The sequence below is a fragment of the Haliotis cracherodii genome, unplaced genomic scaffold, assembly GCF_022045235.1.
Source record: "Haliotis cracherodii isolate W230 unplaced genomic scaffold, xgHalCrac1.p SCAF_19, whole genome shotgun sequence".
In the NCBI taxonomy this organism is placed as follows: domain Eukaryota; kingdom Metazoa; phylum Mollusca; class Gastropoda; order Lepetellida; family Haliotidae; genus Haliotis; species Haliotis cracherodii.
In genome coordinates this window covers 10,211,408-10,228,265 of record NW_027266274.1, presented here as the reverse complement: position 1 = coordinate 10,228,265, position 16,858 = coordinate 10,211,408, and the positions used below count along the sequence as shown (strand labels likewise).

Below are 16,858 nucleotides of genomic sequence, written 5' to 3'. Positions count from 1 at the left end.
CGGTGGGATCTGGCATCTAGTCTTCCTAGATAGTTAGCATTTTGGGAAAATGGAAATGTTTTACCTGATGTTTTCACCTTACTTTCTTTTGACGTCAGTTCGTCATTTCGTAGCCCGTCATTCTGACGTCGCTTCCCGTTCTGAGGATGAAATCTTATGGCGTTACTTTTGGTTCTGACAATACGTTCCGATGTCTTTTGTGACGTCACTTCCTGTTCGGATGTCTTCTGTGACGTTACTTCCGGTTATGGGTCTTCCATGACTCCACTTCACGTGCTGTCTTTAATAACGTCACTTCCGGTTCAGACACCTCTTACGACGCGACTTCCGGATATGTTACCTCTTCTAGGCCTTATTATTTTACTGATGAAGTCACTTAATCACATTAAAACGTATACTTTGACGTTATTCCGGTAAAATGTAGATACCAAATATCATCTCATATAAGATAGTTACATGATAAATCGCAAAAAATAATGAAGAACGAAGCGGGATTTATTTCACGATAAAACATTGTTCTATCATGACGTCATATCTTGAGATTCAAATATGCGCTCACAACTTGATGACGTCATATATTGGACGACGTCTTTTTTAGGAGTGTCTAGTAAGTTGTTCCCCATAGATGTAGCTGGGCTACGCAGATAAACGAAGTAACCGAACGATCGCATTCAAAAGTGGGAGGGATATGACAATCTGTATAAGGAGAAAGGGTACAGATCATCGACGACAGGATTGTGAGAATATGTGGGAAATACCAAACTTAACACACCTGTTCGTAAAATGGACTTGTCTGACATTGCCGAGGTCGAATTCTATTTATTAGTTAAATTAAGGTAACTTTTTTTAAAGCTTGCACATTTTATCAGCATCCTTACATAAGAAATAAACAACGGCCGTTGTTTATCATACAATAAAACACTGAGTTCTGATATACTTCTGGATTCTTGATTCCTGCCAGATGGAAACAGCGTCCAATCACAAACAAGACTTGGTCGTTGCAGAAAATGCAGCTTGTACACTCTACTTATAATTAAGAGCAGACAGGTGTCGTCCGCGATGGCTTCCCAATTTTCTGAGTATTGCATCATACGGCCTACGACTGGACCTGGGGTTTTCATAGTGTTGAATATCTGTAGTCAATCAATGTCTATGAGGGGCGGTCGGGTAGCCTAGTGGTTAAAGCGTTCGCTCGCCACGCCGAAGAACCTGGTTCGATTCTCGACATGGGTACAATGTGTAAAGCCCATTTGTGGTATCCCCCGCCGTGATATTGCTGGAATATTGCTAAAAGCGGCGTAAAACCATACTCACGCACTCACTCATTCACTCAATGTCTATGAGACAGGCAAGGTCGACAGGATTTGGAGAGATGTGCTGAGCTTTTGATGAGGGCTCATCGCTCTTGGAGAGTCTGTCATGGAACGTGACGATCTATCTTTCCAGATGATTGCACTAAAGGCTCCGGCGTCTCAAGGCTTCTCTTAGGAGGACCTTGCGGGCTCTGGTAGTCCCTGCCAGTCGCTTCTAATCTTCGACGTCATGTTGATGTTGATTCCTGGAACCTCTGGTTGGTTCGCCCTGGTGATCTCCTCCTTGGCGCCCTTTAGTCTTCCCCTGAAGACCTGTTGAGCTGTAAAAGCCTGAGACAACATGGACCTCTTCAGCGGCTCTGGAAGAGTGTGGTGTACTTTCTGAAGCAGACGATTACGTTGCATGAGTAAGAACAGTGCCAACATCCATATCGGCGCTGACTGGAAGTCATGGTGCATGGTCATGTTGACCTCTGCCTATGCGGGAAGACCTGCGCTCTGGTCAGTCGCACGGGTGACGTGGCGAATGCTGCAGCAACATATATGCATAGTCGGCTCGGAGTCAATATGACATTTTCGCTACTGATCAATCAACGAGGGGTATATTTCTTGGCTATTCAACTTTTCGAATAACAACTTGTGGTTCATTGCATATAGCAACGTTTCTTTGAGATTCTTACACGGTTAGCCAACCAAGCGATGAGTGTGTTTCTTTTGTTGTTGTTTAACGCTGCACTCAGCAATGTTGCTGGACCACACAATCCAGTGATTGACAACATGATCATCGATCAACGCAATTGGGATCGATGACATGCATCAACCAAGTCACCGAGCCTGACCACCCGATCCCGTAAGTCGCCTCTCACTACAAGCATAGTCGCCTTTTACGGCAAGCATTGGTTGCTGAAGACCGACGGCATTGATCGATAGTCATGATGTCAGTCGCTGGAACCGAACACAGTTTTCCAGATTCTTGCATTCAGCAACGCCTTCAGAAACGCACACAAAGGACATTAGCCTCAAACCAAGCTACGTTAATCCGGACATCTGTAATTCCGGGCAATATCACCCGAAAAGAGAAAAGTCTGATGTTCACTGTGCTGATATTTTGTTGTCTTGTTCGTCCTATGGAAATTACTTTTGGAATGTATTACTTATATTATCCTTCCTATATTGTGCCTCATAATAATGATGTGTGTGCGTGAGAATTGTCCTATATGGAAATATATATATATATGTATATATATATATATATATATATATATATATGTGTGTGTGTGTGTGTGTGTGTGTGTGTGTGTGTGTGTGTGTGTGTATGCGTGAGTGAGCGAGTGAGTTGGGTTTCACGAAGCTTTTAACAGTAAGTACGTACGTGCGTAAGAACGTATGTAAGTACGTACACACTGTACGGATGGATGGTCAGGCGCGTGGGTGGGTGTATTTGTGTGTGTGTGTCTGTGTGTCTGTGTGTCTGTGTGTGTCTGTGTGTATATAGCCTTTCATGAAGAATATATTAAAACTGTATATTCATCCTTTCAAAATACTATATTGTTTGTGTGGGATATTGCCAGTGTTTAACACTGACCAATTACACAGCTGACATTGTATGAGTTTAAGCCTCGTAAGCTCACAGCCAAGTAAAGGCTGGTGTTATGTAATTGTAGCTTGGCTATTTGTCTCTTCAAGTTTGATCAAGACAATGTTGGTCAGTTCCCAGGTCGGGAACAGTTGTGAACTGATGGGCCATGTCGGCGATATGTGAACTTCCTGCAAGAAATGAAGCACAGTGGATTGTGTGCAATGACAAATTCAATGGATCTTGTTGGCACATGAGTAAACATTTCAGCATGAAGTAAGACTTTTTAATTGTGATCTCTGATACGTGCTCTTGATATTTGTGTATAATGTAACGCTTGATTAAACATCGGGTTACAAAAACACTTATTCGCAGACTGCCAAAATTAAATTGTTCATAAACTGTTTTGTGATCTCTCTGTGTTATTGTAGTGATTGGTGCTTCAGCACTCGTACATCGGGTTACATCGGATTGACCATCCGATGTTACTCGTATGTTTCCGGGTGTGATCGAGGCACGTGATCAACTTACCCGCCAAATCTGACAGGTGGCAAGTGACAGATCGAGACTGGAGACTGAACTGAACGGACGAATATTGAACCACAAAAATTTACACAACCTCGATCTCCCCTTCATCAAGCTTACGCTGTAAGGTAAGCAATCCTCTCCCGTTCTCTAGGCTTTCACATTATGTATGGAGACTGTAAACTGGATCGACTCAGAACAAATTGGAATGCTTGATAAAGAGAGAGATAGAACTAAAGTGCAACTAAAACTCTTACTTACTTCCAATGATTTTCAATTCCAAATTCAAATTGTTCATTGATCTTATTTTGTTGTAAAAAGAGAAAGCACAACAATTAGTAGCCACGGAATTCAAAGTGAAGGATTTTGTAGGGACAATTAGTGTAGAAGGCATCCTTGCTTTGAAGACATCTGAAGTAATACAGGGAGCCATGTATTATTAGGTTGAAATTGACCCACTGGCTAGGAAATCCTATATCCAAAACTTGTAGATGAAAATATTTTAGATGGGTGTCAAGAATTTAAGTCGACAGACAAGAGTGAAAAAGTAATCTTAATGGAATAAGAGTGTAGGAAAGAAAAAGTGCTGACAGAAAGAGCTGATCTATAGAAAATTAGATATTTAGAAATTAGAGCTAGAACTTAAGACAAAAAAGCAGCAGAGTCTAACTGGTGAGGAGAAGGGATTTGATGTGGCAAAATTTGTGAAACTTATTCCCCTCCCCCAATTCAAGATAACAGGGTAGATAAGTTCATTTTGCACTTTGAAAAGTTAGCTACTAATCTGAAATGGCCCGTAAAAGCATGGACTACACGTATTCACACTGGTTTAATAGGCAAAGCTCAGGGAGTTAATGCAGTTTTATCCATTGAGCAGAGCTCTGATTACGAGGTGGTTAACAGTATCATATTGAAAGCTTAGTTTGTTCCCGAGGCATATCGGCAAAAGTTAGAGTCTGTAGAAAGCATGTTGAGTTTGCCAGATACAAGGTTATGATGTTTGATAGATGGTGTCCCTCCAAAGAGATAAAGAAGGATTGTTAAAAGTTGAAGCAGCTTATGCTTGATGACTTACTGAGGAGTTCAAAAGGTGTATTCCATGTAACATTAAAACTTATTTGGATGAACAAAAGGCTAATTCATTAGTGCAAGCAACTACACTTGCAGATGACTGCGCTTACACATAAAGCTTCATTGCAAAGTACAGCTTACCTTGGTAGAGGAAGGTTCAGTTCTTTCAGTCAGTCAAATGCTACAGGGAGTAATTGTCCGTGGTCAAATGTTAGAGGTCGTAACATGGCAGGTCATAGATTTTCCCAGTCATCATATGGAGGTCCTAGCAATAACCAGGTGTCATTTGGCAGATAGTTCTCCTCAGGGGAATAATACAGTAATGTCAGTCTGGTTGATTTTAAGGCCAGTTCGTTCATATCGTTTATCGTGGGCAATGATATTGCAGAAGATAAGGTTGTATCTGATCTTCCTGAAGCCAGTGAGGTACCATGTGCAAAACAGGAAGAGAGGGAAGAGTGTAAATGTAACCTTCACGTACTGCTACTAGAACTATGACTCAACAGAAAGCTGAGTCTGACATTCTGACTATCAAAAGATCTTGACTCATTTCTTTTGGCCAGGAGTTCAAAATGATGACAAAAATCTTTAGAAAATGTCTCACTTGTCAGATGGTTGGTTAAACCAAATCAGAAAACCACACATATCCTTTGCAGTCAATTCCAACGCTTGAATAACCATTTAGCAGTCATAATAGATTGTGTTGGACCTTTCCCTCGTACATGGACAGGTAATGTCAATAATCACGTTTTCCAGGAGCTATTGCATTGAGGAATATTAAGGCTCGTCTCATTATTAAGGCTTTTATTACATCCTCCACTCTAGTTGGGTAACCAAAGTCCATCCAATCAGATCAGGGATCTAACTGTCTGGGATATGTCAGCAGGTTGTGTATGGGTTGGGTATCACTCAGTACAGTTCCAGTGCCCATCATCCTCACTCACACAGTGTTCTCTGAAGTACATGCTAAAGTTTTTTGTGTGAGGACAAACAGAAAGATTGGGATCTATACATGTTGTTTGCAGCAGGTGAATCTGTACTCTGGGTTTCAGTCCTTTTGGGTTGGTATTTAGACATACAGTTGGAGGACGATTAAAATCCCTAAAGGAGTAGTAGTTAGATGAGGACATGGAAATCAGTTTGCTAGATTATGTTTCAAAGTAATTAAGGTTTATTAAGGCTTGTAGCATCCCAAAGAAAAAGCTTGCAGGTTAGCCAAGAGATGAAAACCTGGTATGATAAAAAAGCAGAACATGTGAAGTTTGCACCAGGTGATAATTTTTACTAGAAACTATTATATCGTTTTATAACGTATTAAATATCGGGACATTTGAAGTTATTTCTGAGTATCCTCTACTTCTTTTTAAGAGTATATATGTTATATACATTATCTGGGTACCCCCATGAAGCTCTGGTTAGAATTTAGCAGCCCATGCCTGTTATATGAGGCTATCGGATTGGGTGGTCAGGCTAGCTGACTTGGTCACACATGTCATCATATCCCAATTTCATAGATGTAAGCTCATGACATGAGTCACTAGATTGTGTGGTCCAGACTCGATTCCTTAGCTGGGATATTGCCGAGTGCAGTCTAAAAACAGCAAACTGCTGTGACTGCCTATGACAAGAATGAATCTAAGAGTGAGAGAATGGATTGGGTTTTTAACACCGCTCTGATTCCAGCTATGTGATGCAATTCTTGGACCTTTACCATTTTGGTGAAACACGGGTATGGTGCTGACGAACTGTAAACATAATCAAATCTAAGAGTACAATATAACAAAGACCTCCAGTTTCTTCACACTTTTATTAACATCTGGAACATAATAATGTGTACAACTCATCTGATGATGTGATCAGCCAGTGATGAAAGACAATGTATAGATTGTGAATCTCAACATCATACAAATGAAAAAACAATAATACAATCATCTTGAAAAATACTCTTCTCAACTGTCTAAGCAAATCAATAAGTATATCACTATTATTGCAAAATCCCTCGCAAAATATGGAATTTCTATCTGAACTAGCACAATATGCCTTTATATAGTTACAAGGATATTCTCACCAGAACTACATTCCGGCTGCAGCCCTATGATTCTGATATAGATCGTTGACTTGCATCTTAGCAATTCTTTTCATTTGCCTTGTTTGTTTTGTTTGATGTTTTTGTGTAACGCCACACCCAGCAATATTCCAACTATATGACAGCGGTCTGTAAACAATCAAGTCTGGACCAGACAAAATAGTGATTGACATCATGAGCATCGAATTTGGACACAATGTCATGCATCAACCAAGTCAGCGAGCCTGACCACCCAATCCTGTAAGCCGCCTCTTACAGCAAGCATAGTCGCCTTTTACGGCAAGCATGGGTTGCTGAAGACCTATTCTACCCCGGATCTTCACGGGTGGCCTTGTTTGTACTATTTACATAAATATCACATAATAACATTGTACATACATTAACATTACATCATATCCAATGATTGTGAAATTCAGCTTACAGAGCCCAGGGTTCTGAAAAAATGTGAGAATGTTTAAACTGGAATGTTGTGACATTGCAAAGATAAAGTCACACAGATAATATTATTTTCATATATCTGTCCATTTTTATTTCACCTGAGTGTCTTTTGATATGAGATTCTATTCGTCATCCAAAATCATTCTGCCTACTTTTTTAGTTGGTAAAAAGTAATCAGTGTCTTGAGTGTAAAAAGTACAGCTAACCAGCTTCAGAGATTTGTGATGTCATTTGATTCTGATGTCATGGTAACCGATGACATCACAATGGCCTGTATAGCATCATTTCATTGTAGCAATATTTCCTGTCAAAGCCAGTTTTCGATGATAAAACATGCACCACATCCCAGCATACACTAGCATAAAGCGCTTCATTGGGACAAACTTTTCCAGACAGATTACATATAATATAACTTGAGTGAACAAAAACAAAGTGAACTCTTGTGTGTGAATATTGAGTTTTTTCTGGCATTATGTAATTTGGTCCATTAGTGGAATGTTTCAACCAGTGTTCGTTCTTGAACAAATGTCTTCTGTTTCGTCGTTATATTTTTGTAAACCATCAAAAACAGAAAGGGATATTATAGACAAGCAATCCCCAGTTCAGTTCAATCTTTAACAAGCGTGATGACTGGGGACCTATTCTGTCCCAGGTCATCCCAGCATGATGACTATCATAAGCCATCTTAGTGGAACATGGCTCTGGCATCATCTTGATTAGACTTAGCTGGCAATGAATGAAGAAGTAAAATTCTTTTTCACAGATAAACATTTGGCAGATGGGCAAAACATCACACACAACAACATACTATTTTGATTGAAAATTCTCTGCATACAGATCATACTGTGGTGGATAACATTTGGCATGAAGTCTAGTCTAGGAATAGATGTCAATAAAAAAAATAAGCATAAATCAGAAGGGTTTTACTTAAATTCTCAAACTTCTATACACAGTTCATTTATCTTGTCAACACCTTTTATTCATACATTTGAAACCTCGGCTAAAACACTCATCCTCCCCCCAAAAAGATGTTATAGACATAAATGTTATTGCTATCACAATTCTTGAATACATGGGAGGACAGAAATGTTGGTTGGTTTGTTGTTAAACATCGCACTCAGCAATATTCCAGCTATATGATGGTGGTCTGTAAATAATTGAGTCTGGATCAGACAATCCAGTGCTTAATATCTTGAGCATTGATCCACACAATTGGGATCGATGACATGCATCAACCAAGTCAGTGAGCCTGACCACCCGATCCCGTTAGTCACCTCTTACAGGACTGAAATGTAAAGGCATTGGGCAAGAATATATACCGTATATCACCGTCTATAATACATCCCCACCTATAATGTGACACCCCACTACAACCCTGTGGAAACCATCAAAATCAATGCTAACTAATATACCTCATCTGTGATTGTCTTTGGGCTAGCTTTGCAGAAAATATTTTTGGTATGAATAAGGATATCACACAAATTGGTATTTATAATGTTGTAGTAGTATTTTCAGACAAAATCGTCAGTGCCAGCTTGCTTCCAACGCGGGATGACATCAGCAGTGGAACCTGAAACAGCTGGAGACATGTGAGATCTTCTACCCTGTGCACAGGACAACCCCCTCTTGGTACCAACAGCTCGCATTATAATCAGTGATATATACGGTAACAGTTTTGTCAAGGGAGAGTGAGTATGGTTTCACGCAGCAGTATCACAACAGGGGATAACAAATATGGGCTTCACACATTGTACCCCAGTGGTGATTCGCCATGACCCCTTGTCAAGGGAGAAATATTGATAGCAGATCAGATAATTCCAAAATGGGCGAAGCACATGGTTTCTTAACAAATAAAAACAATCTTGTGTTGGTGAATCATGACAGACAGAAAGCTTTGATATGGAAATATCTTCAATACCAATTCATGTTGAGAATGTGAGATTCATGTGAGTGACCCTATTTAGACCCTAAAACCACATAAATAAGTTAATGCATTGGAAAAAATGATTGTAGATGATGATAATGATGAACATATGAAATTATATTTTATAAAAGATAACATTGATGATGAATACCATGGGGTACAACAAGTCATATATATACAGTCACAGGACTATTTACAATGGTACAATTTGTGTCATGTTCACCAGTTTTAAGATAAACAGTTGGTCTTCGCATATTAGTTAAAAAATCTGGACGGAAAGATTGATGTAGGTTTTAACATTAAACATTAAAAGTAGGTTAAACCTTAACCAAATCTTTAACAAATATAAAATATTTGAGAAATACCAACAAAATAACAAATATAAACAATTTCTTCTCAAGTAACCAATGTTTGTTTTCGAATTATGGCTGATTCTCCGTATTATCATCTTCAATATATTCAACATTGGATTTGCTCATTCTCTTAACTGGCTTTTTGGTAAGTAGGTATTTCCATTGTTTGCAGATCAGTTCATATTCATTATGGATAAAATGAGTATGCATTATGTAAACAATGTTTTTGATAAATCAATAAACCATATGGCTCAGTTCTCAAACTAAATTAGTTTACCTTTACACCAACTTCTAAATGTTACTCCTTTAAAGGATGTTCCGAAATTGAGATATTAAACAAGACATGGATGGATAAAAAAAATGCGGGTTTGAAGCATAACCTTCTCATAACAATAAATAAAAGGCGTTCTAAAAGCACTTTTACTTCTAACATTGATCAGTCTGAACTCTCCCTTAAAATGATCATAAATTAAAAGTTTTCAATTGAATCAAAAACATTTTGTGTGTGTTTGGTGATGTAAGTGGCACAGAGACAGTCATGTTTTTTCCACATTTGTGCATGGGTAGAATCAATTTTATCCAACAACCTGGCATCTGTACACGTCATGGTTCATACGTACACATCTGGTCAATAGCAAATGACAACATCCTTAGATTCAGAAGGTCATAGTATCACTACCAGTGTTGTTCTATACACCAAGGACTAGACTGTAAGTTACTATCACATACAGACATTGCATAGTCCACATATAAAAGTGATCACATCGTATCAGAACAATTCTTTAACAACGGAAAGCTTAAATCGTGTAAAATGGACGGAAAGAAGTGTTTGGAATGTGTAAAGTATCGAGGAACATCACATGAATATGCTTTGATATAACAAACAGTGAAGATAGGGAAACAATTCTCCAGGGCACAACAAATCAATACATGTGTGCTGGAACATCATTCAACACATTAGGTGCATCCATAAATCTCAGTACAATTCCGAGATGAAGATGTGGTAAGCTTCTTCCTGTCAAACCTACAGGACTCCACAAAGATGGTATGTGGATGAGTGAGCAAATCAAGTTTAGCATGGCGTAAAGCAGTTTTTCAGTAACATCACAATGTGGGAAAAAATCCCTAAGTGACTGAGGTCAAAGTTGTTTTACCACAAGCATGGGAATGTGCTTACGTATATTTGAACCCATAAGCTAAGTGACATATCTGCACAGCAAATTGCATCATCTCAGGTGCACCTCTCTCTACTGTCACAACTCAAACAGTTAAGGGACGTCTTCCCAGAGGTAATTTGTTTGTCGATTTGAATTTATTTTCCATTTCAACTACCGTATAGTAAGAATGCAAGAGTGCATTTTCCATTATTCTGCAATTTCCAACTGATCTTATTGAACAAACCGAAATTCATCTGTGAAGTCATTAATGTCACCACATAAGAGGGAAAATGTTCAAAATTCTTGTTTTGGCCACTTTCACTCAGGTTGCAGCGATGATATAAAATGGGTAATGAAGGTAAGGGACGGAGCTTCCTGAAGATGCTGTGTACCAGCCACAACCTGGGTCACTTGTCTGGTATTCAGAACTGTCTCAAACATTGAACTACAAGGGACTAGTACTACAAATCATTTCCCTTGCATATATTCCTTCTGCAGAGCCAACTTTGAAAGAGTACCTGAACACACAGGTAAACTCAAGAAGTGATGGAACCCGTCATTTTGCACCAAGTAATCAGTGAGTTTCAGACAGCATAAATAAATGTCATACAGGTGATAGACAAATATGATATCTTGGATTCAAACCCACTATAAGCAGTTCTTGTCACATAAATGTTAGCACTTAAACCACCGAGCCATCCCCACAGCAATCCTCCATATCATGTTCAACAATCTTCCTCAATGGGACTCAATATCAGTTGATGAGTTCAAATCAGTCCCTGTGTATGTGACAACAGTGATAAAAGGGTGATGAACCCAGTTTGCAGTGTTTCTACAAAACAGCCAGCATCAATAATCATAGGTTCCCTTCTTCTTCTTGGACTTCTTCCCGGAGACTGTTGGTAAAGCATCGAGTCGACTTGGTCGCCGAAACACACCTTCATCACTATGTAGTTGACCGTGAACTTGGGCTGCTCGGAGTTCCCGGCTGACCGGTTCCTCCGCTCGTGAGAATGAGTTCCCATTGGAGGCATAGGAGTCACGGATTTCACGCATATCTGGTGAATAAGAAGCACAACAGTGACAATCGCCTTAACAGTTTAACAAATTACAAAATCAACTTATCTAATTATTACATCCACTGTCTCAGTCCATTTGACAAGACTGACAAGAACATAATGTTCAGGATGCAACTTATCCTCTGGCTGTGCACCTGATTTTTTTTGTTTATATATATATGATACTGCCTTGTGTCAATCAGTGGGCGAGGTTGGTTGGTTTGTTGTTTAATGCCGCACTCAGCAATATTCCAGCTATATGATGGTGGTCTGTAAATAATCAAGTCTGGACCAGACCAGGACATGCATCAAACCAAGTCAGAGAGCCTGACCACCCGATCCCGTTAGTCGCCTTTTACGACAAGCATGGGTTGCTGAACACCTATTCTACCCCAGAATCTTCACGGGTCCAGTGGGCGAGAAACACTGGGCGTATGTTGACCACATGTTGCTGATCTGCCGACAGTTTTATTACAAACCTAAATTTTAAATATATGACACGAGAATACTGTTGACGTTACAAAATTACAGTTATATTTCTAACTTGATTTATCCTATACTTGAGAACTTACTGATCTTGTTGACGGGATCTGGAGACTGCATCAGCTGACTAGTGCGGCGAGACTGGAAGTACGAACTGGAAATGTCTTCACTCTGTCGTAGTTTCTGTAACAGAAGTCGCATCAAACTTCAGTCAGTCCCACATGGAGATTACATCTCGGCTCCGACACTATAGGGCCTGTTCCACACGATCTTAGCACTATGATGATCGTAAGTGTATGTATGTATGGGGCTTATGATCACCTTAGCACTAAGATGGCTTTTGTATACCGGCACCCAGATGGTAAACAGATAAGTGGCCTCTTTCAAATGCATAGGGGAGATGTAGCTGTGAATCATCATCAACATAATTTGGAGTTATTTTAAAACAAAATTAACTTCAATTTTCATGTCACACACACAAATGTCTGAATTCAGTCACCTCTTTAAGTCTCTGGTCATCAAACCCTTCATACGAGTCTCCATTTGTCATTGGTCCTCGCGGGTCGTATGCCCTGCCAGATGCCCCGGGCATCCCTCCACCTGACAACAGACAAGAGGGTCATTTTTTATCAATGCTTGTCATTACGTGCCATTTTGGTTTCAATGGGTCAAAAAAGTTGTTGACTCGACCCATTAATGTTTGGATAACATAATTATCATTATGGATAACAGCGGTAAAAACTAACATTTTTAGTCCACTAGTCCTTATAGCATATAGCAAAACCCTTAAAAATTGCTAATTTCTACTAGTCCTTATAATACCTATTGGCATGCTTGGCAAGGACTACAGAACTAGTGCCAATTTCTAACACTGACACTGAATAAGCAGACACTTCTAAAACTTTAAACTACACACAAAGGACCTACCTCTACTTTGTAATCACCAAATCAGGACAGATAATTCCAATCACTCACCAGGACCACTAGATGGCAGTGCTGTTTTCTCGATGGTCATTTTGGGGAGGATCCACTTATGCCCGTCTTCATCCCACTTGCATGTCATTTTGACCCTATCCAGGTTGCTATAGTTACAGTCTTTCCGTATACAAGGCTGAACACGTTCCAGCAGCGCCTGCATCAACAGCATCTGCTTCTCCTGTTTCCGGATGGTGTCAAGGTAGTCGATACGGTCAAACTCAAACTCAGACCGCTGGTCAGTGATCTCAATCTCAAGTGCCTCTATCTGTCAAAATACAAGAGACTGAGTTAGTCCCCGCTGTATTCTGCGATCGCAGAATATTTACAGAAATGCCTACCTGGATCCAGAAATGTACCTATCTTGTAGAAAATACCATTTTCTGCAGAACTTATGCAGAATTGTGCATTATCTGTCGCAGCATTCACCAAAATGGCTAATCTTGTCAAAGAAATTGTGAATCTATCTCATCTGACAAGTTTCAAGAGTAAATATATCAACTATATCAGGTAGAAGTTACACAGTGGCTTGAAATGCACCAGACATTCCATCTTCCTGAGGCAAGGGTGTTAAGTGACTAAAAGTCGCCACCATTTTGTTTGAAGCAAATGCAAGTGGAATCTGACTGGTCAGTAAGAGGGACATATAAGGGACTAACTCGTAATAGCGACTTTTGGTGCATCGATCGAGCCTGGAAATTTCAGGGTAGTTCGGCAAAGGTGGAAACTGGTCTTTTATAGTCACTTAACATCCTTGCCTCCGGACGATACAGGCATTCAGTTTACCTTCTTTTTTTCCTTCTCCAGAAGTTTGTTTTTAGCTCTCACTTCATCATGAATGTCGTCATAGATGGCGATCATTATGCCATCATCATCCATGTTGGCAATGGCCTCTGTCAAAAACAGAAAATGAATTACACAAACATTCTATTTCATGTGTCATAGTCCACTGAGACATAATGAGTTACTTAGGATTAATGTGACCTTTAGTAATACACTGACTGGGGCAACAGACAACAAATGTTTTTTCTGTATTTTCTTGTGGGTAATGATAGCACACCTACCTGAATTTCATAAATCTTTTCGTAGAGATAATCCAAAAATACCCATATCTTCAAAGTTATGCTCTAATTACCGTAATCCCTCAAAAGGCAGTACACACTAATATATGAAAGACACAAGTGTCACGTATCACTTAACTACAACAATGTTCATACATATACGAGACACTTTTTTAGTTGGGTTATTAGTAGTCTTAGTCTGTCTTTTTTCTTCTTAAATCAAGCATACCATATATCAGTTTTAAGACCTAAGAAGAAGTATAAACATCACAAATTTTCCAACCATATTTATTTTCACAACCAACAAAAAACAGAAATAAAGCCAAAAATATAATACTTTCAAAAACAAGTACATATCTATATCATTTATTTTTCAAATTCAACCAAGGCTTGTCAAGCCATCTTGGTGATTCTTAAGGCTTTTCAAGGTTGACACTAAAAATCATGGCTTTTCAAGGGGGACCTTATAACTCAAGGCTTCATCAAGCCTGTACGAATCCAATTTTGTATGATCATGATGTTAATAAGAGAGCAAAGTTTCCCAGAAAAAGAAATTGAACGGACATCAAGTTAATTCTGGAAATGCAATGATGACAAACACAGACAATTACAGACATGTATCACAATACAACCTAAAATATACTACTCAAAATAAGTTAAAGAGCACCCGATTTGTTAATATGACCATCGTTAATTTGTCAGGCCATGAGAGATTAACTGTGGTCATATGAAAAAAATGTGTTCCTTAACTTTTGAGTAGTATATACTGTGAGATAAAAGGAGAGGTGGACACTGGTCTCTAGACAGCTTCAAGTACAGATCGAAATGGCTGAGAGGGCATGATCTGTGACTATTTCTCAAGAGTTCATACCTGCAAGCTTCTGTTTCCGCTCTTCAGCATATCTCTTCCTCTTCTTCCTCCTCTCCTTCACCTCACGGTTGTTCTTGTTCTCTCCTCCAACCATCTGCTGCTGAAGTTCCTCAAGACGTCTGCACAACGGTGATAACAGTGACATGAGGAACAACAGTCCTTGTCATGAGGAACAATACAGACAGTGACATGAGGAACAATAAACTTTGTGACGAAGAACAATACAGTGGGTGCTCAGAGGAACAGTACAGTCTTTGTCATGAGGAACAATACATTCTTTGTCATAAAGAACAATACAGTCTTTGTCATAAGGAACAACACATTCTTTGTCATAAGGAACAATAGTCTTTGTCATAAGGAATAATACAGTCTTTGTCATGAGGAACAATACATTCTTTGTCATAAGGAACAACATAGTCTTTGTCATAAGGAACAATAGTCTTTGTCATAAGGAACTAAACAGTCTTTGTCATAATGAACAATACATTCTTTGCCATAAGAATCTATACAGTCTTTGTCATAAGGAACAATACAGTCTTTGTCATAAGGAACAATACAGTCTTTGTCATAAGGAACAATACAATCTTTGTCATAAGGAATAATACAGTGTTTGCCATGAGCAACTATACAGTCTTTGTCATAAGGAACAATCCAGTCTTTGTCATAAGGAACAATACACTTTGTGACACGAGGAACGATACAGTTTGACACGAGGAACAATACAGACAACAACAAGAGGAACTATAATCTTTGTCATGAAGAACAGACTGTTACATAAGGGACTATAGTCTTTGTCACGGGACACAATACAGTCGGTTACCAGAGGAACAATCAATCAAACAATCAACATGAACAAAACCATGACTCTTTTAGCTTAATGTCCATAGGCCATTCATAATAACAAATTAGTTTGAGTGAGTGAACGCATTTGTTGCATTTTCCGAAATTCAAGCATGGTCAGGTAAAGAAATAAATGACCAACAAGCAATATAATCAGGTATCATGAACCTGTGAAAATCTGGGTTAGAATTGGCCTTCAGCGAACCCATGCTTGATTATTTACATACCACCATCATACAGCTGGAATATTGCCGTGTAGCGTAAAACAAAAAAACAAACACAGCATGATGCTATTCAATCAACTGGGTCCCATATTGTGGATCACCCAATGCCCTTGCATGGTCTCACGACAAGCAGGACGTACAGGGAACTATTCTACCCTGGAATCCCCACCAGAGTCATTTAGGCTTAAATTTTTTTAAAGAATTGATTCTCAGGCAATGACTTTTGAAAATAGAGTAGGGACCGGTGGTATTTTTTTTTTTTTTTGCTTGTTCAAACTAGTATGTTCCCAAATAAACAGTTGTGTACCATCAACCTGGGAAAGGGACTCCCTATATAAACAAGCATACAAACTCCCATTGCCGCAATGACCATAACACGAGATCCACAGTGTGCATGTAATAGGAAATAACTGTGTGCCATATTAGATCGCGTTGTATTAGGATCTTAAATTTTTTAAGATCTGGAAATAAAAATGAAAAGTGCGGCAGACTTCATGATGATGCGGGCAGTGCCTGAGAACCAAGACTATTATTTTTTTTAGCCTTAACCATATTGTAACTTGACTCACTTCCTGACTGCCTCCTCGGACTGTATCTGACCAGTGGCCTGCTGCTGCTGCCGCTGCTGCTGCTGACCGGGAGCATCCGTTGGGGTGTTGGTCAGCACCTGGCTAGCTGCACTGTCACCCTCAGATCCACGCTGGAAGCATAATGCACAATAAAAATACCACAGATCTTATTTTGGAACACAACATTACACTATTCTAAGTTCTAAATACACAATTTTTGTAACATGTTTTTGAACCTTTGAAATAATTATGAAGTCACATTTGATGTACTTACACTGGCAATTGTCTCTCTTTCTACTGCTTCGCCCTGTGGGTCCATGTACTCCATCTCTAT

The 16,858-nt window shown here is 39.2% G+C and overlaps 1 protein-coding gene across 2 annotated transcripts in view; it reads right to left on the bottom strand.

Moving 5' to 3' along the window:
• Positions 1-8,654: 8,654 nt before the first annotated feature.
• Positions 8,655-16,858, bottom strand: part of LOC139466747 (osmotic avoidance abnormal protein 3-like) — a 34,696-nt gene continuing 26,492 nt past the window's right edge. For both annotated transcript variants that reach the window (XM_071248411.1, XM_071248412.1), the window contains 8 exons: positions 16,799-16,854; positions 16,525-16,655; positions 14,892-15,010; positions 13,746-13,852; positions 12,960-13,227; positions 12,484-12,584; positions 12,074-12,167; positions 8,655-11,501 (listed from right to left, as the gene is read on the bottom strand). In XM_071248411.1, the coding sequence (XP_071104512.1) occupies positions 11,293-11,501; positions 12,074-12,167; positions 12,484-12,584; positions 12,960-13,227; positions 13,746-13,852; positions 14,892-15,010; positions 16,525-16,655; positions 16,799-16,854 (1,085 nt within the window). In that variant the 3' untranslated portion in view covers positions 8,655-11,292. The remainder of the gene's footprint in view (positions 11,502-12,073; positions 12,168-12,483; positions 12,585-12,959; positions 13,228-13,745; positions 13,853-14,891; positions 15,011-16,524; positions 16,656-16,798; positions 16,855-16,858) is intronic.